This window comes from Bufo gargarizans, chromosome 2, assembly GCF_014858855.1.
Source record: "Bufo gargarizans isolate SCDJY-AF-19 chromosome 2, ASM1485885v1, whole genome shotgun sequence".
NCBI classification, from domain to species: Eukaryota; Metazoa; Chordata; class Amphibia; order Anura; family Bufonidae; genus Bufo; species Bufo gargarizans.
Window position 1 is genome coordinate 552,853,293 of NC_058081.1, and position 12,857 is coordinate 552,866,149.

General features: G+C 46.5%; 1 protein-coding gene across 2 annotated transcripts; it reads left to right on the forward strand.

Moving 5' to 3' along the window:
* Positions 1-1,263: 1,263 nt before the first annotated feature.
* LOC122928588 (calumenin-like) lies at positions 1,264-12,740 on the forward strand. Of its 2 annotated transcripts, none has more exons than XM_044281569.1 (7): positions 1,264-1,358; positions 1,667-1,894; positions 4,457-4,650; positions 6,193-6,368; positions 8,745-8,805; positions 9,305-9,504; positions 11,676-12,740. In XM_044281569.1, exons 2-7 carry the CDS (start codon positions 1,671-1,673, stop codon positions 11,781-11,783), a joined length of 963 nt encoding a protein of 320 aa, XP_044137504.1. In that variant the 5' UTR covers positions 1,264-1,358; positions 1,667-1,670; the 3' UTR covers positions 11,784-12,740. The 2 variants fall into 2 exon arrangements, with proteins under 2 accessions (XP_044137504.1, XP_044137503.1); XM_044281568.1 differs by lacking the exon at positions 4,457-4,650 and adding an exon at positions 4,709-4,902 and having other exon boundaries at positions 11,676-12,737.
* Positions 12,741-12,857: the final 117 nt, after the last annotated feature.

Below are 12,857 nucleotides of genomic sequence, written 5' to 3' on the forward strand. Positions count from 1 at the left end.
TTTGTGTAAAACAGGGGCAGGGATCTGTCATCATTAAGGCATAATTAATGCATATTTTGTCCCAATAGGCCACTGTTTTTTTTTTTCATAACACCTTGTGTGTTTAACCACCATCTGCCCCCAATAAGGGACAATTTTTGGAAGGTTTATAACATGAAAAAGCAGAACACATATGATGACGTGGTATTTTTTTTTTAAACACACTGTTAACACCATGAACCATGGTTTACCCATAGCTTTATATGTCAGTGTCACGGTGACATTATTTGCTATGGCTGTCATTGCGTCATGATGCTAGGGAGGCTGGTCACCGTCGCGGCCTCATGCAGCAGGGGCCGTACAGGGATCTGAGGGGACCTTGGTGCCACAGACCGGGTAAGTGTTTGTAAGTGTTTGTTAAAAAAAAATATTATTTTCAGGCCACGTTGGAGCTTATTTGATAGCTCCATATGATATCAGAGGCATGTAGAGGTACAGCAGAGGGCTGACATGCCTCTATGGAAGCCCTACTACGGTTCTGTAAAAAGGATCTTCTATGGGATAGTTTCAGGAGACATATAGTTAATGAAATATTATACTACTTACTGCATAGTTGCCAACTGTCCTGAATTTGCAGGGCATGTCCCTGGTTTTCAGAGACGGTCCCAAAAAATGTGAAAACCGTTAACTGGTGAAGCTAATTATAACCCTATAAATGGGTATTTCCTGTAGGAGTTTGGCGTAGGGCGGGGTTTTTGATGTGCTGATTTTACCAACCTAAATGTTGGTAAGTAATATGCAGTACTACAGCTATTAGCAAGTTAATGACTAGTGCAAGAGGACATTCACCAGTTACCCATAGCAACCAATTAGGCGGCAGCTTTCCTCTGGTTGGTTACTAGGGGCAGCACTACTTCTTCCTTGCACCAATTTCTATAAATAAGCTCGTCCCTTATGATCTTGCCTCCTCCTTAGTGCTAGTCCCCAAATCTAATTAAGTCACACAGTTTTGAATTGTGACCTGTAGAACTCGAACTTCAACCTTTTTTGTCCCAACGAGCACCCGTACGAAACGCCGGAGCGTTGCTTGGCAACACACCGACCAGCTGACACTCCCCTCGAGCAGAGCAGGTCTACACCCAGGCACGAACCAGACCAACACGTGGTCGTGTCAACGTGGCGCGGACCAGCCAATGAGAAACCAGCGCTCAATCCAGAATCTTCTCTGGCCCCGCCTCCCGTGGGCGTTCTAATATTCTAATTAGGTTAGTCCCGCCTCTTCTACGCCTACTTGATGCAAGTGTTTTAAAGGGGCTGTGCAGCAGATGTACACACAGACTGCAATCACTCCGGCTTGGAGGCTGAACGAGCATCACAAGGTACAGTCCTGAATTGGGGCGCAGGGTGGTGACCCCTGGTAGAGGGGTAATCGTGTATCACTATTACCTAGTAGTACAGATCCCGGGGGGCTAAGTCTGGTTCATTGCACGAGGACATGTAAGTCTTTGCAAGCAGTGGGCTCTAACCTGGGACTCCAGGCTTTACAGCACATCTCCTGCTTCTGTTAGGGTATGCTGGGAGTTGTAGTCTTACGTGCCCTGGAGAGCCCCAGGGTGGAGACCACTGTCTTACATCAGACGTATAGGTGCCCAGTGCTGACTGGTAACGTAAAGCTTGGTCACCGCAGAACAATGCGTACCCTCCTTCTACTTCTCGTGCTGGGTGTCTGTGCCACATGGGTGTCGTGCAAACCGACCCAGGAGAAGAAAGACCGTGTCCACCACAGCAAGGACCTGAGCGACCACGCACATGACGACAGCCAGGACTTCCAGTACGACCACGAAGCCTTTCTAGGCAAAGAGGAGGCAAAGACGTTTGACCAGCTCACTCCTGAGGAAAGCCAAGAGCGCCTGGGGTAAGAGACTGGCATTTAACCCTTTGTTAGCAATCTTTTAGGGTGGATCTGAAAGGTTTCTGTCCTCCGTGTTGGCACTGGCATGGGGTACACCAGTCCCTGGCATCACTGAACCCTTATGTGATGTCCATCTTCTTATTCGAGGTTATATTCCATTTAATTATACATCCATGGTTTTGTAGACCACTAGGTGATCAGCTCAGTATAGTTGGTGAACTAACGCCCAAAATTCTCATTGCCGGTTACTTTTACCCCATAGGTGCATGGCTAGACGAAAGCGGGCACTGCAGGGCATTGTTCCACAGTGACCTTACAACTGTCTCCCTACTAAAACTCCCAACGTGCCCAACCAACTCCCATCATGACTTGAGTACGCCTATGTTCAGTATGTGGGTCATGCTGGGAGTTAGTCCTTCATAGGTTGCCGATCACCACACAAGACGAATATAAGGGACGTTCTCGATCAGCTGATTTTATTAAAGGGGTTCTCCAATTTTAAAATTTGATGACCTGTTACTTGCATGTGTCAGGATGTGCATCAATAGGGTTCTGGGACTCCTACACGTGTTGTACATGATGAGGTAAAAAGCAGTAGTCCAGACTGTGCAACTGAAGTTGTTTTAATGCGTTTCGAGTCCATTGGAGGCTCCTCGTACATTCCGCCATAGGCTGAGCTGGAATTCGCGCAGCAGGGACATTTACTAGATAATGGGTATTGTTTGCTGGGTCATATCTTGACTTCTAGTTCTGCAACTGCTTGTCCCAAAATTTTGGATCTGCCAACAAAGCAAAAACCGCCACCCTAAAAGATATCTTTATGGTCCGGGTCGCACAAAAGTCAAGTAAATAACTAAATGACTCCTTGTTTTGACCCTCCAAAATGGACACAGTCTGCAAGAGAGGAGCGAGGATTGAGAAGATCACTATGAAGTGCCGAGTAACCCTAGCTCAGCGCTCATGGAGGAGGACCAGCCTCCACATCTCCCACCCTACAATGAGCCGGGGAGGGGGGGCTCGGGAACATTCCAGACTGTTAACGTGGCAGTATCCAGATTTTTTTTTTTTCTTTCTTAAAGTAGGAGGGATAAGAATAGGAAGGAATGTCAAGTGTTTCAGCTCTTGCTCCTTTAAGGATGCAGAAGACATCTGTGCACATCTGCATGTACTCCTGCTATGTGAGATTTCATTTATGAAGCGCTGCCCATGCCAGCAGTTACATGTCACTGCCTTCTACCCTGAAATACTGGTAAATGGTAATAGGTGTACATTAGGCAATTGCTTATCATGCAGTTCCATAATTAGTTATAGGGGCACCACAGATGCAGCGTCCCATCAGGTCCTCTGTAACTTCCCCTTTATAAACTTAAGTCTATGATCTTGCTTGGCATTGGCACCGTGGGCCGTGCCGCACGGTCAGTCCTTGTAAGGACATCAGTAGAATGTGATGGGGAAACTTTGAGAACCTTTGTCAAATTTATAGCCCGTTTTACTTCAGACGTACAGTGGAGAAGCAGCGAGACCTTACCGAAAGTAGGGAAAGGCAGAAGCTTGTCAGATGTCCCGACTGAGCAGGGTGGATCCAACATTTAGGGACTCCATATATGAGCAGAATGCAGTAACAAGAGGTCCTACTTGCTCGGGAGGACCCAGCGTATCCACCCGTTACATGACCAGCTTATTGATTTCAGGGGGCATCCCGAGTGCTGGCACTTCACGGGAAATGGACACTCTCTGCCTGGTCCCAGACTACAGTTATCACTGCTGGCTCTTTTGTACATAACATGGGATTGTCAAAGGTGTACAATTCCTTTTTTGAAGAAGTTGTCCCAAGATTTAAAGTATAGACACAGGTCAGGGGATAAATGTCTGATCAGTTTGGGTATGACCCTTCCTATGAATAGTGCTGCTTCATTCATTTTATAGGACGGGCAGAGAAGGATGATGGCTTCTGTTTGGCAGTCCCATAGACATGAATGGAATGGCATCACAGACATTCAATCTCTGACTTCTTGCATACGGGGGGGGGGGGGGGGGGGGGGCACAGGACCCCCATTCTCATACAAAGTGGGGATCCCAGCAGTCAGACCCCAACCAAACGCCTATTCCTGGCCATCGGGCATGACTGTTATAATGTAGAACCCCCAACCTGTTACCCTTTCCAGTTATAAAACTACAATTCCCAGCATGTCCTGAAAAATCTGTCTATTAAAGGAGTTGTAGGCCTGCAACAATCAAACATGTTGTTATTAATAATAATTTTTATTTTTTTGTTTGTTGGCAAGGCCTTGTGCAGCTTTTCTCCCAGAGAGAAACATTGGGGTCACTGTAATCCCCCGTGGAGCCATACCACATATTAATGGTGCATCCGAGGTTTACATTGAGCGTCCCTCTTGCAGGGCAGTCCAGAACCCCAATACTGGCTAAACGTGTCCTAAAAGAATATATGAAATGGGGGTTGTAAGGCAGCGGAGCAGCCCTCCATGTAAATCTAGTGCGTGCTGTATGACTGACGCGGGAGATGACGCTCCGGTATTAACACCTGCAGTTTCTGGTTCGTTGCAGGAAGATAGTTGATAAGATTGACAGTAATAATGACTCCTATGTCACAGCACCTGAACTCTTGGCCTGGATCAAGTTAGTGCACAGACGCTTTGTTTCAGAGGATGTGGACAAGCAGGTGCTGCTGCACGATAAGGACCACGACGGATCGGTGTCTTGGGAGGAGTACTCCAAACAGACCTACTCCCATCTGATAGGTATGAGCCTCAGCATCTTGGTTAATTGCTCTTTCCTCTCTCGCTCTTTCACCTGCAGGAAGATAGTTGATAAGATAGACAAGAATAAAGATGGCTTCATTACTGGCGAGGAGCTGAGAGAATGGATCACGCACACCCAGAAGCGATACATCTATGAGAATGTGAACAAGCACTGGGTAGATTACGATCAGAACAAAGACGATAAGATCTCCTGGGAAGAGTACAAGAACACCACATATGGGTATGCTGCAGGTAAGGGGGTGAGAGCATTGCCTGTCTTCATGCAGAGGACTCCTGGCAAACTGCCTCTTCTTAAAGAGGTTCTTCAGCTAAATGAACCCTGGTCTGATTTTAGTGAATTGGTTGTAGGGACAAGTGGCGCTTGACAACCTGCTGTCAAAACCTGTGGCAGATGGCAACCAATCCGTCAGGCATGACCCAAAGATGGATTGCCACTGCTGACGGCAGAGACTAGAAGACGCCGGGCCTTCCGTCTATCAGCCTGCACTAGTAATCAGATTTTCACATAGCGATTTAGGTGGAGAACCTCTTTAATTTGTGAAAAAGCAGCCATTAAGAAGAAGGCTAATTTGCATGTCTGCACTGACTTTTCTGCTAATGGAAGCCACTCATTGGCTCTATCTGTGGCTATGACGGCTTGCATGGCTATCGCACAATGCTTTTTACTCTCCCCGCCCCTGTCCTTCATGTATCTTTCTGCTCCACGCCATTAGGCTCCATTCAGACATCCGTGACGTGTTTTGCGGATCAGCAAAACACAGACAGCAGCAATGTGCGTTCTGCATTTTGCGGACCGCACATTGCCGTCACTAATAGAATATGCCTATTCTTGTCCGCAATTGAGGACCAGAATAGGACATGTTCTATTTTTATTTTATTTTTTTGCGGAACGGAATTGCAGACCCGGAAGTGCGGGTCTGCAATTCCGTATCCGTGCAGCACATCGTGCTGCCCCATAGAAATAAATGGGTCCACAATTCCGTTCTGCAAAGTGCGGGAACGAAATTGCGGACGTGTGAATGGACCCTTAGGCTTTGTTTTAGGAGAGTAACTTATTTCATCTGAGCCTGTAGCCCATTCACTTATATTCATTTCTTATGTGTGCACATTGGCTTTCTTGGCTGGCTTTGGTACAATTTGGGTGGAAATACTTGCTCCTGGCAGGATTATGCTTTCATTCCCTTATTCTGCATGTTGTAGGGGGATATATAATGGAGGCTAGATATTCTACAGCACAGAATGGAGATGTGGGGGACATACACATGGATCATGTTAACCAATATTAAGGAACACTACCAACAAAATGGTGTTATTGCTAATGAAGGGCTGGTCCAAGCCACCAGAGAGAGTCCCTGTGTCGTGCCTTGACCCACCGGGCCCTGCACCAGGCGTAACTGTATATCAGTCCTGCTGGGTGTGTCCATAATGTCAATACTTCTATGTATGTATGTATACCGTGAGATTTCCGGTGACTTGTTATCAATGTAGTGTAAAAATAGTGCCGTCTCATGTATTTCTCAGGAGAAGATGAGTTTTACGATGTTCCTGATAAAGAAAGATACCGCCAGATGATGAGACGCGATGAGAGAAGATTTAAGCAAGCAGACAAAGATGGTGACCTGATTGCCACCAGGGAAGAGTTCACAGCATTCCTGCACCCAGAAGAGTTCGACTATATGCAGGACATCGTAGTCACGGTGAGAACTCTCAGGGATCAAGGATGCTGGGCTCTTGACACCGTGGGGCCCCTGTAGCTCTTTCTGCTCCTGCAGTGACATGGAGGAGCCCTGATCATCCCCTGAATTAAAGGCTCTGTAGGGCCATAGAGCAGGGATGTCAAACTCGTGGCCCTCCAGCTGTTGCAAAATTACAGCTCCCAGCATGCCCTGATAGCTGTAGGCTGTCTAGCCATGATGGAGGCTGTACGTTTTCAACAGCTGGAGGGCCACCAGATTGACACATCTGCTATTGAGTATAGACCTCAATTCTGTGGTCAATGCTCCCTTCATGTCCCAGGCAGGAACAGGAACATCTAAGGCTGGGTTCACACGGGCGTGACGGATTGGCTCAGGATGCGTTCAGAGTGCGTTCAGTTAAACTCGCACTATTTTGCAAGCAAGTTCAGTCAGTTTTGGCTGCAATTGCGTTTAGTTGTTCAGTGTTTTCTGCGCGGGTGCAATGCGTTTTGATGCGTTTTTCACGCGCGTGATAAAAAACTGAAGGTTTACAAACAACATCTCTTAGCAACCATCAGTGAAAAATGCATTGCAGCCGCACTTGCTTGCGGATGCAATGCGTTTTTCACGCAGCCCCATTCACTTCTATGGGGCCTGTCCTGCGTTACAAACGCAGAATATAGAACATGCTGCGATTTTTAAAGCATTGCAGAAGTGACGCGTGAAAAAAAAAACCGCTCATGTGCACAGCCCCATTGAAATGAATGGTGCCGGATTCAGTGCGGGTGCAATACGTTCACCTACCGCATTGCACCCGCGCGGAAATCTCGCCCGTGTGAACACAGCCTAAGGCAGGGATCAGCAACCTCCTGCACTCCAGCTGTTCAGAAACTACAACTCCCAGAATGCTTCATTTACTTCTATGGGAGTTAGAAGAGTAGCCGAGCATGTTTGCATGCTGGGAATTGTAGTTCTACAGCAGCTGGAGTGCCAAAGGTTGCTGATCCCTGATCTAAGAGCTGGTTTACATGAGTGATTTTCCCTTTTCTATTTTATTTGCATTTTTCATGTCAGAAAAAAAAAAAATAAGAGCCCAAACCGATTCAACATGGATGGCTGATACCAGTTGTGGCCAGGACCGCAGAGTAGCGCTGATCCTATAGAAATGATTGAGCTGCAGTGCGAGTCGCAAAATATCCAGCAGTGTTGGGTTTCTTTGCAACTGGTGCCACTATCCTATTCATTTCTATAGGATCACCGCTACTCTGATCCAGGTCGTGACCAGTGTAGCCATACTCTTAAGGGGATCTGTCACTAGTGTTATGATGACCTAGCTGAGGGTGCCATAAACTGGTGACTGAGTCCCCGATGAAACGTTGGGTCACTTACCCAGATTGACCCAGTCATAGTAACACAGTTTATAAGGCTGAAAAAAGACATCTGTCCATCCAGTTCAGGCGGTTATCCTTCAAGTTGATCCAGAGGAAGGCAAAAAAAAAAAAATGGAGGTAGAAGCCAATTTTCCTCACTTCTCTAGTAGCTATATCCTGTAATATTATTATGCTCCAGAAATACATCCAGGCCCCTCTTGAATTCCTTTATTGTACTCACCATCACCACCTCCTCAGGCAGAGAGTTCCATAGTCTCACTGCTCTTACCGTAAAGAATCCTCTTCTATGTTTGCGTACAAACCTTTCCTCCAGACGCAGAGGATGTCCCCTCGTTACAGTCACAGTCCTGGGAATAAATAGATGATGGGATAGATCTCTGTACTGACCCCTGATGTTTTAGAACGCCCCCCCCTTGAGCAGGTCCAGCACAAGCCGATCACTGGAGTTCACTCAGTACAGTGCATAAGCTCAGAAGTTCTCATTTCCCCCTTCACCTTAGCCCGTGGGTGATGACAGCCTTCTTCCTATACTGTGTGGGGGGACAATATAAACTCCTGAACCTGTGCATTGTACTGAGGGGACTCCTGCCTGAGCTGCTGAATACTGATTGCTCAGGTAAGTGACCCAGCGTTTAAAGCAGGATCCTTGAGGGCAGCATAAACTGGTGACCTGTCGTCCTTAAATACAACATAAGGCCTAATCTGAAATATTAGGTTCAGTAGCGCTGCCAGTCTGCTATGGAGAGGGAAATACTAGAAGGGGGCGCAGCGCTAAATCACTCTTGTGGGCCCTTAATAGAAAAGTGGAGGCCGCAGAAGTTAGACCCCCTCCGATAATAAAGTGATGGCATATCCTTGAGAGATGCCGTCACTTCACAGTCCGGGAATAACCCTCTAAGGTAGGAGAATCCGGTTCTAGCCGACCTAATATTCACCAGCCTTTGTATGGTCACGTTCTTGTTTTTTTACTCCAGGTTCCTAAAGTTTGTCTTGTTGGCTTTTACAGGAAACCATAGAGGACATAGATAAAAACGGAGATGGTTCAGTGGATGTTAATGAATACATTGGTAAGTTAGGTTGATAAATCCAATCCATTTCCTGCAATATTTAAACCCATTTTCAAATGGCTTATAAGGACCTACACGTGACCTAGAAGGGTCTCCCATTTGGTCCTCCTGTATTAGGTCTCATGCACATGACCGTATTTGACATCCAAGTCTGATCTGCATTTATTGTGGATTGCACATGGACCCATTTATTTCTATAGGTCTGCAAAAAAAGATGTTGTTCGTGTACTGTCTGCATCCATTTGTCAGTTCTGCAAATTATAGAACATGTCCTATTCTGATCCGCATTTCGGATGATAATAGCCATTTCTATTGATGGAAGAAAGAACAATGCAGAAGGCATCCGAGGTTTGCGGAACCGAATACATAAATGGTTGTGTGCATGAGGCCTTAGTCGGGATAGTCGCTCACCTTGCTCTGGTGGACTCTCTTGTATATTATCATGATGTGACATCCACTAATGTTCATCTCGTCATCATTCATGGTTTGTGTCCCTCAGCTGACATGTACACACCTGAACCTGATGAACCGGAACCTGAATGGGTTAAATCTGAGCGCCAGCAGTTTGCAGATCATCGTGACTTGAATAAGGATGGCAAGATGGACCGGTCCGAAATCAGCCATTGGATCAAACCACATGAGTATGACCACGCAGACTTAGAGGCCAAACATCTAATCTATGAGTCTGACAACGACAAGGTAAGTGATCACCGCAGTGGACACAGGAACATCTGCCTCAGTGTGTGAATGCCAGGTTTTAAAATGTACAGGGGGGGTCGGGGGGGCTTCCTGACAAATACCACTGTATACATCACTAGGGATGAGCGAACTTCTGTTTTCAAGTTCGGGTTATCTAAGAAATCCGTTATAAGTTATGGTCTGTGGTAGCGGAATCCATAATGGAATTCTAGATAACCCGAAACCGATCCTTGTACGCCAAACTTGAAAACAGAAGTTCGCTTAACACTATACATCACCCATAGGCTACCATGTTAAAAACAAATACTACATAGTATACATTTCTCTTATTGGATGCCTCTGTATGATATTCGATAAAGCAGGGGTAGGCAACCTCTGGCACTCCAGCTGTTGTGAAACTACAACTCCCAGTATGCATACTTGCCCTGCTCTTGTAAAAACTCTCATAGAAATGAATGGAGTATGCTGGGAATTGTAGTTTCACAACAGCTGGAGTGCCGAAGGTTGCTGATCCCTGCGATAAAGGAAACTGGTTTGGCCTCCATCAGGTGAATGTGGACACATTTGACATACACCCGGCATGTACGCCAAACATACACTGCAAACACCCTACGATTTGCTCAATATTGTAGAGGTCAAACCAGAGCGAAAACATCTAGCATAGACCAGGGGCAAGCAACCTCCAGCACTCGGCTGTTGTGAGACTAACTCGGCATGCTTCCTACCAAGAACAGGTGATCCGACGTGCATGATGGGAGTTGTAGTCTTATAACAGCTGGAGTGTCTCGGATGTTGCAGACACCTGGAATAAACATTCCCGTGGATGTAGAAAGTTCCCATACATCTGTAGTAAACCTGCAACCGCCAGCATTGCATTGACTGATAGCAGCCTGTACTGCGTACGTAGGCATTCCCTAATGTAACAATTACACATGGCCCTTGCTGGAGGGATGTCATTATCATATCACTCAGTCCCACCGAGGCTTGGAGCAGGATGACGGCATCGGAGATGTAGGGTCTCAGGTTCCTCAGCTTGCTCAGCAGCAGGAGAGGTGGCAATAATTGATGCGCTAATTGCTGACACTTCTGCGTGCACGCGACCGAGGTGTTTACTGAACTCCACAAAAAGGCAAATGCAATAATCGGCTGCCGCTGGATCCTGCTGAGTGCAAGTCTTATATAATCATCTAACTCGTAATCCAGTGCTGCGGTAAATGTACCCGGCAGGTTGTGCCGTAGACGTGACCTCAAATAAGAATGTCCTTACAGAACTAAACTATAGGCCGGTGTAGTATTAACGGGGCTGTCTGCTTTTGTTAGATTGATGACCAATCCATACTTACACACCCCAATTTTACCAAGTAATATGTTGGTAAGCCCAACCCCTTGGAACACCCACTTATGGATCTGGGACAGTGCAAATTTGTAAGACAAAACCGGGACAACTATGTCTATCATCGGGATAGGTCATCAATATTAGATCGGCGGGGCGGCGACTGCAGCAAGTCACTGCTGGGTAGGGACACGTCACCACTGAGGCCAGAAGTTTACATGCATGGACTTAGGTGCGGTGAAGACAGCCGAGGGTGGAACAGAGTGCCAGGGAGCAGATAAGGCCGGGTTCACATCACTGCTTCGTTTTCCATTCTTCTGACCCATCAGAACAGAAAACGGCAAAAAAATAAAATAAAAAACAGATCCTGTATGTTAAGCATCCGTTATGCACTGTTATTTTAGACGGGGGGAAAAAATACTTCTGACTTTTTTTTTTTTTTTTTTTCTCGTTTTCTGATGGATCAAAAAACAAAATGGTGATGTGCACCCAGCCTAAGTATACTTTCCTTTACAGATTCAGCAGGCAGGGGTGGAATAAAATTTTTAAATAAAATTGATTGTGGACAACTCCATTAATGCAGGCCCAAAGGTGTCATAGCATGACACAGGGATTCTTAAAAACGGCAGAGAGCGAATACCTGTGTCGCCCTCCACCCCTTCAGGATCTGCACTAGGTATAACAGTGTAGTAGTTTTAACCAGTGTCCCTTTAATATATTATGTAATAGACTGATGCCCCTAGAGGCCAAAAAGTGAATACTCCAGATTGTTACAATGCAGTAGCTTGTGTGTGTAATGTCTACTGTGATTTACATCAAGGATTCTATTTTTCTTCAGGACGATAAACTGACAAAGAAAGAAATCTTGGACAACTGGAACATGTTTGTGGGTAGTCAGGCAACCAACTACGGTGAAGACTTGACCAGGCGGCATGATGAATTTTAACGGTCATTACCTTTCTGCTCCTGAACGAGCGTTTAACACCTCAGCACATTGCTGTTACTTACAGATTGGATTCTGAAGCTGTGTATAGTTACTGAAGATTTCTCTAATGCTCAGGACAGAGGACTGGTGATCGCATGGTAATGATGCCATCTGTGCCTTCAGCCTCCTTCCTGCAGTAAGGCCAGACACTCACCAGTGAGTTCAAGATGATAAACTTGCAGCATGTGAGGGGTCCCGTTCTGACCTCCCCTCCTCTGACAGGATTACACAGCTTTAGGGCCCTTGCACACGACCGTATGCCCTCCGAGATATATGGTCCGTGAGCGGGCCAAATGTCCCAGAGCAGAGCGGCATTGATCGTGCACACAGCGTCGTAGATTACAATGATTCTGTGCACTCATGAGTGCAGGACAATAGCCCGGTGGGTGGGCCGACGTCCACAGCATCATTGTAATCTAGGATGCCGTGCGCATGATCCATGCCGCTCCAGGACATATGGACCGTATGTCTCAGAGGGCATACAGTCGTGTGCAAGGGCCCTTATACTGATTTATAATGCTGTGTGACCCTGAGGGTCCTGGAATCTACTGAATTACACTGACATAATGCTGTCAGTGTAATATCAAAGATGCTAGGACTCTCAGGGTCACAGTTTTATAAATCAGTAGAACGCTGTGCGATCCTGTCAGCGGAGGTCATACATTCTGAACTCGCTCGTGTGTGTCTGGCTTTAGTGGGGCACATTTTATCAAAACTGTCTGGTGAAGTAACTGGGCCGCGTGACTGTAGCTAAGAGGTTTTCTTTTATTTCTTAAAATCCTCTGGTTGACCATGCCAGTTTGGCTGAATGTGAGCGGTCCGTGGTAACACTGCCTGAGAGCAGGAGTGCACTGCATCATTAGATGCTATGATGCTGTGTGCTTCATGCCGCCGCTGCACTACAGTAATACACTCGAATGATCTATACCAGTGTATTACTGTAGTGCAGCGGCGGCATGAAGCGCACAGCGCCATAGCATCCAATGACGCAGTGCACTCCTGCTCTCAGCAGGAATCCAAGCCGTGTTACCACGG

Bases quoted from the DNA above. Each gene is read 5' to 3' on its own strand.
- LOC122928588 (XM_044281569.1), top strand. From the start codon at position 1,671: ATGCGTACCCTCCTTCTACTTCTCGTGCTGGGTGTCTGTGCCACATGG. The intron at 6,369-8,744 runs GTGAGAACTCTC...TGGCTTTTACAG, and splicing joins TGCAGGACATCGTAGTCACG to GAAACCATAGAGGACATAGA. The intron at 8,806-9,304 runs GTAAGTTAGGTT...TGTGTCCCTCAG, and splicing joins GGATGTTAATGAATACATTG to CTGACATGTACACACCTGAA.